The 17271-nt window shown below is 41.4% G+C and overlaps 1 protein-coding gene across 1 annotated transcript in view; it reads right to left on the bottom strand.

Annotated features, from left to right (window-relative positions):
* The window catches only part of LOC106565248 (copine-9), a 242628-nt gene that overhangs the window by 172665 nt on the left and 52692 nt on the right, over positions 1–17271 (bottom strand). The window contains 1 exon segment of the mRNA XM_082959020.1: positions 8342–8388. Within this exon segment, the coding sequence (XP_082815146.1) occupies positions 8342–8388 (47 nt within the window).

Below are 17271 nucleotides of genomic sequence, written 5' to 3'. Positions count from 1 at the left end.
TAAAACTGTTTGAATGGTGTCTGTGAGTATAACAGAACTCATATGGCAGGCAAAAACCTGAGAAGATTCCTTACAGGAAGTGGCCTGTCTGACAAGTTCTTGTTCTTCTTGGCTCTGTTTATTGAAAACTGAGGATCTTTGCTGTAACGTGACACTTCCTACGGCTCCCATAGGCTCTCAGAACCCGGGAAAAAGCTAAATGATGTAAATCCAGCCTCTGGCTGAAAAACATTAGCGCATTTGGATAGTGGCCGGTCAGAGTACCATCAGACTGTGGCTCGTGCACGAGTCGACCCCATGTTTTATTTTCTTTCGTCTTTCAACGTAAACACGCTTTCCCGGTCGGAATATTATCGCTTTTTTACGAGAAAAATTGCATAAAAATTGATTTTAAACAGCGGTTGACATGCTTCGAAGTACGGTAATGGAATATTTTGAAATTTTTTGTCACGAAATGCGTCGTGCGCGTCACCCTTCTTTACCATTCGGATAGTGTCTTGAACGCACGAACAAAACAGAGGATATTTGAACATAACTATGGATTATTTTGAACCAAACCAACATTTGTTATTGAAGTAGAAGTCCTGGGAGTGCATTCTGACGAAGAACAGCAAAGGTAATAACATTTTTCTTATAGTAAATCTGACTTTGGTCAGGGCTAAACTTGGTGGGTGTCTAAATAGCTAGCCCTGTGATGCCGGGCTATCTACTCAGAATATTGCAAAATGTGCTTTCACCGAAAAGCTATTTTAAAATCGGACATAGCGAGTGCATAGAGGAGTTCTGTATCTATAATTCTTAAAATAATTGTTATGTTTTTTGTGAACGTTTATCGTGAGTAATTTAGTAAATTCACCGGAAGTTTGCGGGGGGTATGCTAGTTCTGAACGTCACATGCTAATGTAAAAAGCTGGTTTTTGATATAAATATGAACTTGATTGAACAAAACATGCATGTATTGTATAACATAATGTCCTAGGGTTGTCATCTGATGAAGATCATCAAAGGTTAGTGCTGCATTTAGCTGTGGTTTGGGTTTATGTGACATTATATGCTAGCTTGAAAAATGGATGTCTGATTATTTCTGGCTGGGTACTCTGCTGACATAATCTAATGTTTTGCTTTCGTTGTAAAGCCTTTTTGAAATCGGACAGTGTGGTTAGATTAACGAGAGTCTTGTCTTTAAAATGGTGTAAAATAGTCATATGTTTGAGAAATTGAAGTAATAGCATTTCTAAGGTATTTGAATAACGCGCCACGGGATTCAACTGGCTGTTGAGTAGGTGGGATGATTTCGTCCCGCCGACCCTAGAGAGGTTAAAACTGAACACTAATGCGACAAGCAAACAAAAAGAACCACCGAACAGTTCCGTCAGGTGCAAAACACTAAACAGAAATTAACCACCCACACAACCCAAAGGAAAATAGGCTGCCTAAGTATGGCTCCCAATCAGCAACAACGATATACAGCTGTCTCTGATTGAGAGCCATACCCGGCCGAAACAAAGAAATACCAAACATAGAAAAAAGGACATAGATTGCCCACCCCAACTCACGCCCTGACCAACCAAAATAGAGACATAAAAGGATCTCTAAGGTCAGGGCGTGACACCATCATTATCTTTGGAGGAAAAAGGGGGAGACTTGCAAGCCGAAGAACACCATCCCAACCGTGAAGCACGGGGGTGGCAGCATCATGTTGTGGGGGTGATTTGCTGCAGGAGGGACTGGTGCAATTCACAAAATAGATGGCATCATGAGGTAGGAAAATTATGTGGATATATTGAAGCAACATCTCAAGACATCAGTCAGGAAGTTAAAGCTTGGTCGCAATGGGTCTTCCAAATGGACAATGACCCCAAGCATACTTCCAAAGTTGTGGCAAAATGGCTTAAGGACAACAAAATCAATGTATTGGAGTGGCCATTACAAAGCCCTGACCTCAATCCTATAGAACATTTGTGGGCAGAACTGAAAAAGCACGTGCGAGCAAGGAGTGTATAATTGAGTGTATGTAAACCTCTGACCCACTGAGAATGTGATGAAAGAAATAAAAGCTGAAATAAATCATTCTCTCTACTATTATTCTGACATTTCACATTCTTAAAATAAAGTGGTGATCCTAACTGACCTAAGACAGGGAATTTTTAGGAATTGGGAATTGTGAAAAACGTTTAGTTTAAATGTATTTGGCTAAGGTGTATGTAAACTTCCGACTTCAACTGTATATATTTGATGAAACATTGAATTTGGCCATACTGCTGTTAGCCCATGGAAATGCATTGAATAACAAATTGATACATGGCAAAACAGATAGTCAAAAAATAAATCAAAAGGAAGTATGGTTTGGTGTCTAAATGCATCTGAGAGATATAGGAAAGCATCAACAACAAAAAAGGTTACATGTGTAACCCTGGTCCCAAAAAACCCTATTCATTTTCGTTCATTTTTACATCCCGAGGAGAGAGAGAGAGAGAGAGCAAGCACATCACAATACTCCTTGTTCACATATCCTATGCTTTTGCTCCCTTAGGTTCCAATAGCTTTTCAAGGACCGCTTCCCAACTTATTTTTGGGTGAACAAAAGTGTTTTGATTACTCACTCCAAAAACCAATACTTATCTTGAATGACTTTTGCCAATTAAATTCTATTTGTATGAGGCTTTTTCTCAATGTGACTGTCACAGAGCATTTCACCCACACATGCATGGTTAAGCCTTCCCTCTGGCTGTGTCTGGCTGACAAGAATTGTGATTTATTATGGAGTCCCTAGACCAGAGGATGGGAGAGAATCCTAATAGGAACTGGATAGAACCTGTTAAGCCCAGTTAGGCTCGGTTCCACCCTGTTATGCCCTAGTAATAGCCACGATCTCACTCGAAAAATGAAACTGTTCCTTGAAGAGAGGGTCTTCCTTGTTGTTTCAACATACCTGGTTCACCATCATCTGAATGCTTAGATTCCTACATTTGGGTGCATTAGCACACGTGGATAAAACATGTACTGCTAAATATATAGATAGCTATACAGTATCTGCACCATCTGGGGAATATTTCAGTTTTCTTTTCTAATTTTATTACATGGGTTATTGTTAGATGATTGCTAATGAACTTGCGAGAGAGTGTCAAATTAACAATGTAACATTGCTGCAACACAAGCATTTTGAAAAGTAACTTTTGAATGCATTGTTATTGTATATTCAGCTAACAATGCTCAATAACCATTATCAATTGATAAAGTTTGTGGTCGATTCCCTCCACCCACTAAGGCACTACAGGTAGACCACTTCTGTAATGAGAACCACATTATCAGAGCCATACACAGTGCATTCCAGAGCCATATACAGTGGGGGAAAAAAGTATTTGATCCCCTGCTGATTTTGTACGTTTGCCCACTGACAAAGAAAGGATCCGTCTATAATTTTAATGGTAGGTTTATTTGAACAGTGAGAGACAGAATAACAACAAAGAAATCCAGAAAAACGCATGTCAAAAATGTTATAAAATGATTTGCATTTTAATAAGGGAAATAAGTATTCGAGTCTCATAGCAAAGGGTCTGAATACTTATTTAAATAAGGTATTTCTATTTTAAATTTGAATAAATTAGCAAACATTTCTAAATACCTGTTTTCACTTTTTGGTATTTTTTGGTATTTAATCCATTTTAGAATAAGGCTGTAACGTAACAAAATGTGGAAAAAGTCAAGGAGTCTGAATACTTTCGAATGCACTCTATGCTTCTGCACACTACATGTTTGTCTTCCCCTCTGTGAAATCATACCCTGTCTCAGAGATGGCCACATGCTTTGACACCTGAGGACTAGACAGTGTTACCATGAGTGCATTTTCCCTGCATTTCCAGGCAAACATTACCGTTCCATTCATCTTATTCAGTACCTCTGGAGAATAACAACTGAAGAATCCATAGAACTGAGTTTCATACTGTTGCAAAAAAGTTTTAGCACCGTAAAAAATATATATAGTATATATAATTTCTACTAGGACTGGGTTTTATAAGTTGAATCGATTGCGTTCGTTTCAAAATACCATTGCAAAGAAATTATATATTTTTGTGAAATTCATTACTTTTTGAAACCAATGTGATGATTTACCTTATGAAAGCCAGCCCTACAGCATTGGTTCTTCAGTAAACATTCTCTTGAGATATTGTATGATACCTGTAAAATCTATAATTTCAAATAATTACTTTTTCTTCCAAGGGCATATATACATTGAACAAAAATATAAATGCAACATGCAACAATTTCAAAGATTTCACTGAGTTAGTTCATAAAAGGAAATCAGTCAATTTAAATGAATTCATTAGGCCCTGATCTATGGATTTCACATGACTGGGAACACAGACGTGCATTTGTTGGTCACAGATACCTTAAGTAAAAGGTAGGGGCCTGGATCGGAAAACTAGTCAGTATTTGGTGTGACCACCATTTGCTTCATGCAGAGCGACACATCTCCTTTGCATAGATTTGAACAGGCTGTTGATTGTGGCCTCTTCTCTTCAATGGCTGTATGAAGTTGCTGGATATTGGCGGGAACTAGAACACACTGTTGATCCAGAGCATCCCAAACATGCTCAATGGGTGACATGTCTGGTAAGTATGCAGGCCATGGAAGAACTGGAACGTTTTCAGCTTCCTGGAATTGTGTACAGATCCTTGCAAAATGGGGTGTGCATTATCATGCTGAAACATGAGGTGATGGCGGCTGATGAATGGCATGACAATGAGCCTCAGGATCTCGTCATGGTATCTCTGAGCATTGAAATTTCCATTGATAAAATGCAGTTGTGTTCATTGTCCGTAACTTATGCATGCCCATACCATAACCCTACCGCTCACCATGGGACACTCTTTTCACATTGACATCAGCAAACCGCTCGCCTTTTGATGCCATACACGCTGTCTGCCATCTGCCAGGATTCATCCGTGAAGAGCATACTTCTCTAGCGTTCCAGTGGCCATCGGAAGTGAGCATTTTCCCACTGAAGTCGGTTACAACGCCGAGCTGCAGTCAGGTCAAGACGCTGGTGAGGACAACGAGCACGCTGATGATCTTCCCTGAGACGGTTCTGACAGTTTGTGGATAAATTATTCAGTTGTGCAAACCCACAGTTTCATCACCTGTGTGGGTGGCTGGTCTCAGACAATCCCGCAGGTGAAGAAGCCGGATGTGGAGTTCCTGGACGTGGTTACATGTGGTCTGCGTTTGTGAGGCCAGTTGGACGTACTGCCAAATTCTCTAAAACAGTATTGGTAGAGAAATTAACACGGGCACAGAAATGAACATTAATTTATCTGGCAACCGCTCTAGCGGACATTGCTGCAGTCAGCATGCCAACTGCACACTCCCTCAAAACTTGAGACATCTGTGGCATCCCCAGCAGAAGGTGCACCTGTGTAATCGCTCTTGTTGCTGGTGATTCTCTGATCCACCTCTACGCAGACAACACCATTCTGTATACCTATGGCCCTTCTTTGGACACTGTGTTAACCTGTTAGGGCTAGGGGGCAGTATTTGCACGGCTGGATAAAAAAATGTACCCGATTTAATCTGGTTACTAATCCTACCCAGTAACTAGAATATGCATATACTTATTATATATGGATAGAAAACACTCTAAAGTTTCTAAAACTGTTTGAATGGTGTCTGTGAGTATAACAGAACTCATTTGGCAGGCAAAACCCTGAGACATTTTCTGACAGGAAGTGGATACCTGATGTGTTGTATTACCTTTAAACCTATGCCATTGAAAAACACAGGGGCTGAGGAATATTTTGGCACTTCCTATTGCTTCCACTAGATGTCACCAGCCTTTACAAAGTGTTTTGAGTCTTCTGGAGGGAGATCTGACCGAACAAGAGCCATGGAACGATGATGGCCCATTAGACACCTGGCGCGCGAGTTCATGTTGGGTACCCTCGTTCCAATACGTTATAAAAGAGAATGCATTCGTCCACCTTGAATATTATTCATGTTCTGGTTAAAAAAGGCCCTAATGATTTATGCTATACAACGTTTGACATGTTTGAACGAACGTAAATATATTTTTTCCCCTCGTTCATGAAGTGAAGTCCGGTGGGCTTAGATCATGTGCTAACAAGACGGAGATTTTTGGACATAAATGATGAGCTTTTTTTAACAAAACTACATTCGTTATGGACCTGTGATACCTGGAAGTGACATCTGATGAAGAGAATCAAAGGTAATGGATTATTTACATAGTATTTTCGATTTTAGATCTCCCCAACATGACGGCTAGTCTGTATCGCAACGCGTATTTTTCTGGGCGCAGTGCTCAGATTATTGCAAAGTGTGATTTCCCAGTAAGGTTATTTTTAAATCTGGCAAGTTGATTGCGTTCAAGAGATGTAAATCTATAATTCTTTAAATGACAATATAATATTTTACCAATGTTTTCTAATTTTAATTATTTAATTTGTGGTGCTGACTTGACTGCCGGTTATTGGAGGGAAACGATTTCCTCAACATCAATGCCATAGTAAAACGCTGTTTTTGGATATAAATATGAACTTGATAGAACTAAAAATGCATGCATTGTCTAACATAATGTCCTAGGAGTGTCATCTGATGGAGATTGTAAAAGGTTAGTGCATCATTTTAGCTGGTTTTATGGTTTTGGTGACCCTGTCTTTGAATTGACAAAACATTACACACAACTCTTGTAAATGTACTGTCCTAACATACTCTAAATTTATGCTTTCGCCGTAAAACCTTTTTGAAATCGTAAAACGTGGTTAGATTAAGGAGATGTTTATCTTTCAAAGGGTGTAAAATAGTTGTATGTTTGAAAAATTTGAATTTTGACATTTATTTGGATTCAAATTTGCCGCTCTTGAAATGCACCTGCTGTTGATGGAGTGCACCTCAGATGAGCTTCAATGCCATACAACTCTCCTTCCGTAGCCTCCAACTGCTCTTAAATGCAAGTAAAACTAAATGCATGCTCTTCAACCGATCGCTGCCCGCACCTGCCCGCCGTCCAGCATCACTACTCTGGACAGTTCTGACTTGTGGACAACTACAAATACCTAGGTGTCTGGTTAGACTGTAAACTCTCCTTCCAGACTCACATTAAGCATCTCCAATCCAAAATTAAATCTAGAATCGGCTTCCTATTTCGCAACAAAGCAGCCTTCACTCACGCTGCCAAACATACCCTCGTAAAACTGATCATCCTACCGGTCCTCGACTTCAGCGATGTAATTTATAAAATAGCCTCCAACACTCTACTCAACAAATTGGGGGCAATCTATCACAGTGCCATCCGTTTTGTCACCAAAGCCCCATATACTACCCACCACTGCGACCTGTATGCTCTCGTTGGCTGGCCCTCGCTTCATACTCGTCGCCAAACCCACTGGCTCCAAGTCATCTACAAGTCTCTGCTAGGTAAAGCCCCGCCTTATCTCAGCTCACTGGTCACCATAGCAGCACCCACCCATAGCATGCGCTCCAGAAGGTATATCTCACTGGTCATCCCCAAAGCCAATTCTTCCTTTGGCTGCCTTTCCTTCCAGTTCTCTGCTGCCAATGACTGGAACGAACTGCAAAAATCACTGAAGCTGGAGCCTCATATCTCCCTTACTAACTTTAAGCACCAGCTGTCAGAGCAGCTCACAGATCACTACACCTGTACATAGCCCATCCAACTACCTCATCCCCATACTGTATTTATTTATTTATCTTGCTCCTTTGCACCCCAGTATCTCTACTTGCATGTTCATCTTCTGCACATCTACCATTCCAGTGTTTAATTGCTAGATTGTAATTACTTCACCACCATGGCCTATTTATTGCCTTACCTCCCTTTACCTTCCCTCATTTGCACATACTGTATATAGACTTTTTCTACTGTATTATTGACTGTATGTTTGTTTATTCCATGTGAAACTCTGTTGTTGTATGTGTCAAACTGCTTTGCTTTATCTTGGCCAGGTTGCAGTTGCAAATGAGAACTTGTTCTCAACTAGCCTACCTGGTTAAATAAAGGTGAAATAAAAAAATAAAAATGAAATGAGCATTCTGTTTAATCAGCTTCTTGATATGCCATACCTGTCAAGTGGATGGATTATCTTGGCAAAGGAGAAATGCTCACTAACAGGGATGTAAACAAATTAATGCACATTATTTGAGCGAAATAAGCTTTTTGTGCATATGGAACTTTTCTGGGATCTTTTATTTCAGCTCATGAAACATGGGACCAACACTTCACATATTGCGTTTATATTTTTGTTCAGTATATGTTGATACAGTACAACATACTGTATAAGACCAATAATAAATTGTCCTTTCACTCACCTCTCTCCACTCCTTTGTCCCGATGCCTTGAACGTACAACACTACAACTGTAGGGGGAGAAAAAGAGAGGGAAAGAGAGCGAGTGGGAGGAAAATTAATAAATATTATTAATAATCAATACCAAGTACACGAACACTTCATTCACATTCCTGCATTAGACACAGTATGGCTTTCGTTTATTTGAATAGGAACAGATACAATTAAAATGTTGACGCATCAATTGCTTTGCATTGCACCCCATTGACACATATGCATTGCACCATAATCTGGCAAGAATATTTCCAGAATTATATTATGCTCAGGTCTTTTAGGGAGCTCAGAGAGGCCATGTTTTCATGGCCATGCTTCAATAGCCACTGAAGGTCTGCATAGCATTCAGACACATTCACACTTAGGCTATTAGTATCTACAGCCAGTGGTGGAAACAGTACCCAATTGTCATACTTAAGTAAAAGTAAAGACACCTTAGTAGAAAATGACTCAAGTAAAAGTGAGTCACCCAGTAAAATACGATTTGATTAAAAGTCTAAAAGTATTTGGTTTTAAATATACTTAGGTATCAAAAGTAAATGTAATAGCTTAATTATACTTAAGTATCAAAAGTGAAAGTATGAATCATTTCAAATTCCTTATATTAAGAAAACCAGACAGCACAATTATCTTGCTTTTTTTATTATGGATAGCGAGGGGCACACTCAAGCACTCAGACATAATTTACAAGCATTTATGTTTAGTTAGTCTGCCAGATCCGAGGCAGTAGGGATGACCACACATGTTTCTTTGATAAGTGCGTGAATTGGACCACGTTCCTGTTCTGCTAAACATTCAAAATGTAATGAGTACTTTTGGGTGTCAGGGAAAATGTATGAAGTAAAAAGTACATTATTTTCTTTAGGAATGCAGTGAAGTAAAATTTGTCAAATATAAATAGGTAAGTACAGATACCCCCCAAAAATACTTAAGTAGTACTTTAAAGTATTGTTTCTTAAATATTTTACACCACTTCACACAGCATAGACTATATAAGCATAGACTACTGTCAAAGTGTGACAAACAGATGGTCCTTATTCAATACAACTTTATTTATCTCCTTAGGGGAATTGCCCTTGCAATGTGGTTAGCATAACTCAGAAACCACAGACTTTGAGATGACAAAAAGTTATACTGAACCCAGGTCTGATATGAAGATATTTTATCCAACACTGGACAGCTACTCTAAACAATATAACAGATGGATACCCAACCTCTCCTCCATCCTCCTTTCTTCAAGATTGGGAACGTTTACAGTGCACCTCCTAAGTGGCGCTAAAGGGCCACTTAGGAGGTGCTCCTTCACCTCCTGTTCCTCTCCATCCCCTTCTCCTCCCCCTCCTCTGCTTTTTCTCCTCCTCCTCCTATACTCTGTGCCACCCTGGCACAGCATGCCATCACGCCACATCAAAGGGGAGCACAGCCAACACGTCGCATACAGAAACCAATCAGCATAATGCAACCACCGTGGGACCAACCAGCCATGAAGACCCAGCCCTGCGCAGCGCATCCCATCCTCTCCGCTCCCTTCTTCAAAGGAAAAGAGAAGAAGAAGAAGGAGGAAAAACAGGGTCAAACTAAATAAATAAATACCGAGATAGATGAGAAAGGAGTAGAGGAAGGAAGGGGAGGAAGAAGGGAAAGAAAACACCTGGGTCGAGAGTTTGGGGACGGCTAAGTGGGTTCAAGAGAGAGATTGGAGCCTTCATGGAGAGTAACTGGCCAGTTGAGAGAGAGAGAGAGAGAGAGAGGGATGGAGCCGAGGGAGAGAGGGAGGGAGAGAGGGATGGAAGGAGGGGGCGATGGATGGAGGGTGGTGGGAGAGGGGGTCCTGAAACATTTAAGGATTTAGATTGAGTGTGTTGTCCAATAAGGGTGGGAGGGCATCTGATGGGTTGTCTTTTCAGGAGGTCTGTCACCTGGTCAGTACAACCATCCTGACCTCCCTAGGGCCCCAAGGATAAACACTTCTAAGGAAAGGAGGGAACCATCAAGACTCCAAGAATAGCACTTCTGAGGGGATGAGGGAACAGCCAACCATCAAGCACTTCAAATCATCAGTGATCATCTGTAGCCCATTTGGTAGAGTATGGCACTTGCGATGTGGGTTCGATTCCGGCAGGGACCACCCATACAACAATTGTATGTATCCCCAACTGTAAGTTGCTTTGGATAAAAGCATTAGCTAATGGCATATATTATTATTTATTTGAAGATGTTCCCTAACTACTAAGGAGATGTGGGCATTGACAACCCTTTTGATGGAGGGATGAGGGGTGAAAAAAAGGCAAAACGAAGATAGAATGGGTTGAGCTCTTGAAGACTATTCCAAGAGGGACGCAAGCTCTTTTTTCCTCAATGTTAAATACAGCAACCAATAGAACTCATAGGTAGTTCGAAAGAAGAGTGAAAGCGTGATGGCGGTAGGCTATAGCAGTTATTTATTCAAACCCATAATCACTGAATGAAAACACAGGTCTGCCATAGAGTTACAGAACTTGATCTCACAAGAAAAAGGTTGCACACTGTATAGTATTACACTGAGCTTCAACATACCAAAAACATAGGGCCAATCCAAGTCAGCTCATGTTAAAAGAGCACAAGGCTGCCGCTACACTTTTCTTTCTCAGCGTCTCACAGTGCTATATGATAGCCATCGACCCCACTCTGGTTTCAATTGACCTCTGGTTCAATGGTCTCACTTGACAGAACGGACCAAAGTGGACATGAAAGGCCAGGCTACCCCAGGACCACTGAGCTTCCACCTTTACAGTGTCCCACCTTGGGTTTGAAGTCCAGGACCCCTCTGTATCCAATCATTATATCCGCTCTCCTACACACATGTGCACGCACAAACACGCACACCGTCTTTTCTAAAGAGGAGTTCAAGTCACTAATCCATCTGACCAGCAGGGCTCTCCCCCCGAAAGAGCAGGGGGCAGGAGAGCAACATCAATAAACGGTGTGTGTGTGTGTGTGTGTGTGTGTGTGTGTGTGTGTGTGTGTGTGTGTGTGTGTGTGTGTGAGAGTGAGTCAGGGCCTGCATTATGGGTGGACCTTAGGGGGCCTGGCCTTCCCTCCTGTACGTCCTTGCCCATCCAAATAAAATATGTAAATATTGATAATTTATTTGACCGAGATTTGCGCTGACAGTAAGATCCATCAATCTCAGATAAAGCATCCAATAGCAAAACAGCGGCCCTCTGTCTCAGTATGTGTAGCCCATGTATCTGAATCTGTCTGGCCAAAAAGAGTACTGACAGCATCAGATACATGGGCTACATATAGTAATTTGAATTATTTTTGACAAACGTGCGACGGTAACCTACTTTTTGAAAAGGCGGCGCTTCCCCTAAAGTACATTGAAATAAATTTGCCAAAATTATACATGCACTCTTGTCTGTACAGTAATAAATAAAATCATTCAATGTTGAGACAAGAACAAGGGGAGGGGGGTGTGGCGAAGATATATGCACTCCAGAATACATGCACTCAGCTCTCCAGAATGCTCTCTGCTGTCTCCCGCCAATTGTTGTGCATTCATTGTTTAATTGTGTGAATGCTTTGCCCTTTGATTGTTTATTTTTATACATTTTTCATTACATACGTCACCGGTAATAAATGTACCGTTAATCCTGTAATTTGGTTACATGAATTCCTGTTAATGCATGTATTAATTACAGTCATTTACCATTCTGCATACTCACGAGTAGAAACATTGTTTGCTGAGTTCACAACCTGCTACACTTGTGAGAAACAAGTTTTGGTTTATTTCATAAACATCATAGAGTTTTGTAAAAATGTTAATTGTCTTTTGTTTAGAGTGCTCCATGTGAGAAATGAGTATGTGCCTGGTTTGTCTGTCCTGTTAATGTTGAGGGAGTGAATGAGCCTGAGCTGGTACAGAAACTCTAAGGGCTCAGAATAGGCTAGTTGGTACAATTTTGCAAGTTCACTAGCAACAGCTTTAGCAGGACCCAGTTGATTGATTTGATCCAATGTTGCACTTCATTAGCAAAAACTGAAGTCAAGACAGATCGAAAGGCAGTCAGACAGGCGGAGTAAAGAGAGTAACGCGATTGAAAGTACGTGAATTTTCATCAGGATATTTTCTTCTATTTTTATTTGTTGGCTTTATGTCTTTTTATTTAGTTGACAATGGACAATGGGCTACTGCTGCATTTGCCTATAGACTATCTTTGAGTTCCATGCGCTCATTTCTTTAGCCACCAATGGATCACGGTGTATCAATGTGTCCATATGGCAGAGGCTGGTGCTCCGGCTTAGTTTAATTTTAGCTTTGTAACATTTTAATTGAGATTTTTATGACTAACCAAGTGACAATGATTTTGAGAAACAAAAATGTATTATTGAAATAAAACTGTTCCACAAAAATGTTCATATGAAAATGGGCACGCAGATTGTAGAAATGGTAGGAGAAATTGCAAGCTTCCCCAAACATAAATATATATAAAACCATGGCCAAAATTAATCAATGAAATCCCTATATCAGGGACACAGACACTATTGAGATGGAATTACAAATCAAATCAAATTTTATTTGTCACATGCGCCAAATACAACAGATGTAGAACTTACCGTGAAATGCTTACTTACAAGCCCTTAACCAACAGCGCAGTTTTAAGAAAATAGAGTTAATAAAATATTCACTAAGTAAACTAAAGTAAATATTTTTAAATGTAACACAATATAATAGCAATAAAGAGTCTATATACAGTGGGTACCAGTACCGAGTCAATGTGCGGGGCTACAGGTTAGTCGAGGTAATAGTATGTACATGTAGGTAGAGGTAAAGTGATTATGCATGGATAATAAACAGAGTGTAGCAGCAGTGTAAAAATGCGGGTGGGGGGAGGGCGACAATGCAAATAGTCTGGGTAGCCATTTGATTAGCTGTTCAGGAGTCTTATGGCTTGGGTGTAGAAGCTGTTAAGAAGCCTTTTTTACCTAGACTTGGCGCTCCGGTACCGCTTGCCGTGCGGTAGCAGAGAGAACAATCTATGACTAGGGTATCTGGAGTCTTTGGCAATTTTTTGGGCCTTCCACTGACATCGACTGGTATAGTGGTCCTGGATGGCAGGAAGCTTGGCCCCAGTGATGTACTGGGCCGTACGCACTACCCTCTGTAGTGTCTTGCGGTTGGAGGCTTAGCAGTTGCCATACTTTTTGAGGATCTGAGAACCCATTCCAAATCTTTTCAGTCTCCTGAGGGGGTATAGCTGTTGTCATGCCCTCTTCACGACTGTCTTGGTGTTTGGACCATCAAATCAAACTTTATTTGTCACATGCGCCGAATACAACAAGTGTAGACCTTACCGTGAAATGCTTACTTACAAGCCCTTAACCAACAATGCAGTTCAAGAAGAGTTAAGAAAATATTTACCAAATAAACTAAAGTAAAAAATGAAAAAAGTAACACAATAACATAACAATAACGAAGCTACATACAGGGGGTACCGGTACCGAGACAGTGTGCGGGTGTACAGGTTAGTTGAGGTCATTTGTACATATAGGTAGGCGAGTGACTATCCATAGATAATAGACAGCGAGTAGCAGCAGTGTACAAAACAAACGGGGGGGTCAATGTAATAGTCTGGTGGACATTTGATTAATTGTTCAGCAGTCTTATGGCTTGGGGGTAGAAGCTGTTGAGGAGCCTTTTAGTCCTAGACTTGTCGCTCCGGTACCGCTTTCAGTGCGGTAGCAGAGAAAACAGTCTATGACTTGGGTGACTGGAGTCTCTGACCATTTTATGGGCTTTCCTCTGACACCACCTATTGTATAGGTCCTGGATTGCAGGAAGCTTGGCCCCAGTGATGTACTGGGCCGTACGCACTACCCTCTGTAGCGCATTACGGTCAAATACCGAGCAGTTGCCATACCAGGCGGTGATGCAACCGGTCACGATGCTCTCAATGGTGCCGCTGTAGAACTTTTTGAGGATCTGGGGACCCATGCCAAATCTCCTGAGGGGGAAAAGGTTTTGTCGTGCCCTCTTTACGACTATCTTGGTGTGTCTGGACCATGATAGTTCGTTGGTGATGTGGACACCAAGGAACTTAAAACTCTCAACCCGCTCCACTACAGCCCTGTTGATGTTAACTTCTTGGTGACAGGGGGCAGTATTCAGAAATTCAGATGAATACGTGCCCAAATTAAACTGCCTGCTTCTCGGGCCCAGAAGGTAGGATATGCCTATTATTAGTAGATTTGGATAGAAAACACTCTGAAGTTTCTAAAACTGTTTGAATGATGTCGGTGAGTATAACAGAACTGATATGGCAGGCAAAAACCTGAGAAAAAAATCCAACCAGGAAGTGACTTGTAGTTTTTCTATCTAATCCCGATTCAAACTACAGTGTCTGTGGGGTCATTTTGCACTTCCTAAAGCTTCCATTGGCTGTCAACAGTCTTTAGAAACTTGTTTCATGCTTCTACTGTTACTGGGTAGAGAATAGGAGCTCAGTCAATCAGTGGACTGCCTGGGACCAGTGAGTTGTTTACTGCGTGAGCACGCAAGCGCGCCGCTCCTTCTTTTTCCTCTGTAATGAATACGCTATTGTCCGGTTGGAATATTATTGAAGATTTATGTTTTAAAAAACCTAAGGATTGATTGTAAACATCATTTCACATGTTTCTACGACCGGTAATGGAACTATTTGACTTTTCGTCTCTGGTTTTGCGCTCTCGCGTTATGCCTTTGGATTAGTGATCTGAACGCGCGAACAAAACGGAGGTATTTGGACATAAATATGGAGTTTATCGAACAAAACAAACATTTCTTGTGGAAGTGGGAGTCCTGGGAGTGGATTCCGACAAGATCAGCAAAGGTACATTTAGATTTATAATACTAATTCTGAGTTTAGTTGACTCCAGAACTTGGCAGGTAACTGTATAGCTTGCTTTGATGGCTGAGATCTGTACTCAGAATATTGAACAATGTGCTTTCGCCGTAAAGCTATTTTAAAATCTGACACAGCGGTTGCATTAAGGAGAAGTGCATCTATAATTCTTTCAATAACTGTTGCAAATTTTATCAACGTTTATGATGAGTATTTTTCTAAATTGATGTGCTCATTCCCCGGAGTTTTGGTGGGAATACATTTTCTGAACATCACGCGCCAATGTAAAATGGGGTTTATGGATATAAATATGAACTTTATCAAGCAAAACATACATGTATTGTATAACATTGAGTCCTGGGAGTGTCATCGGATGAAGATCATCAAAGGTTAGTGATTAATTTTAGCTGTATTTCTGTTTTTTGTGACACCTCTCTTTGCTTGGAAAATGGCTGTGTGGTTTTTCTTGTCTCGGCGCTGTCCTAACATAATCTAATGTTATGCTTTCGCCGTAAAGCCTTTTTGAAATCGGACACTGTGGTTGGATTAAGGAGAATCTTATCTTTAAAATGGTGTATAATACTTGTATGTTTGAGAAAATAGATTTATGAGATTTTTGTTGTTTTGAATTTGCCGCCCTGCTATTTCACTGGCTGTTGATAGTGTGTACCGCAGGTAGGACGCTAGCGTCCCAGATGTCCCAGAGAGGTTTTAATGGGGCCTGATCGGCCCGCCTTTTCCTGTAGTTCACGATCAGCTCCTTTGTCTTGCACACATTGAGGGAGAGGTTGTTGTCCTGGCACCACACTACAAGTTCTCTGACCTCCTCCATATAGACTGTCTCATCGGTGTCAGTGATCAGGCCTATCACTGTTGTGTCGTCAGCAAACTTCATGATGGTGTTGGAGTCATGTTTGGTCATGATGTCGTGGGTGAACAGGGAGTACAGGAGGGGACTAAGTACTCACCCCTGAGGGGCCCCAGTGTTGAGGATCAGCATGGCAGACGTGTTGTTGCCTACCCTTACCAGCTGGGGGTGGCCCATCAGTAAGTCCAGGATCCAGTTTCAGAGGGAGGTGTTTAGTCCCAGGGACCTTATCTTAGTGATGAGCTTCGTGGGAACTATGGTGTTGAACGCAGCACTGTAGGCAATGAACAGCATTCTCACGTAGGTGTTCCTTTTGTCCAGGTGGGAAAAGGCAGTATGGAGTGCGATTGAGATAGCGTTATCTGTGGATCTGTTGGGGGCGGTATGCAAATTGGAGTGGGTTTAGGGTATCCAGGAGGATGCTGTTCATTTGAGCCTTTCAAAGCACATCATGGCTACCAACGTGAGTGCTACAGGGCGGTAATCATTTAGGCAGGTTACCTTCGCTTCCTTGGGCACAGGGACTATGGTGGTCTGCTTGAAACATGTATGTATTACAGACTCAGTCAGGGAGAGGTTGAAAATGTCAGTGAAGACACTTGCCAGCTGGTCCGCGCATACTTTGAGTACACGTCCTGGTAATCCATCTGGCCCCATGGCATTGTGAATGTTGACCTGTTTAAAGGGCTTGCTCACATCGGCTACCAAGAATGTTATCACACAGTCATCCAGAACAGCTGGTGCTCTCGTGCATGCTTCAGTGTTGCTTGCCTCGAAGTGAGCATAAAAGGGATTTAACTCGTATGGTAGGCTCGCGTCACTGGCATCTCGCGTCTGGGTTTCCCTTTGTAGTCCATAATAGTTTTCAAGCCCTGCCACATCCGAGGAGCGTCAGAGCCGGTGTAGTAAGATTCAGTCTTAATCCTGAATTGACGCTTTGCCTGTTTGATGGTTTGTCTGAAGGCATAGCGGCATTTCTTATAAACGTCCGGATTACTGTCCCACTCCTTGAAAGTGGCAGGTCTAGTCTTTAGCTCGATGTGGATGTTGCCTGTAATCCATGGCTTCTGGTTGGGATATGTACGTACGGTCACTGTGGGGACGACGTCATCGATGCACTTATTGATGAAGCCGATGACTAAGGTGGAATACTCCTCAATGCCTTTGGA

Source organism: Salmo salar, chromosome 12 (assembly GCF_965601325.2).
Source record: "Salmo salar chromosome 12, fSalSal1, whole genome shotgun sequence".
Lineage (NCBI taxonomy): Eukaryota > Metazoa > Chordata > Actinopteri > Salmoniformes > Salmonidae > Salmo > Salmo salar.
Note: the sequence above shows the minus strand (reverse complement) of the source record. Positions and strands in the feature narration are given on the sequence as shown.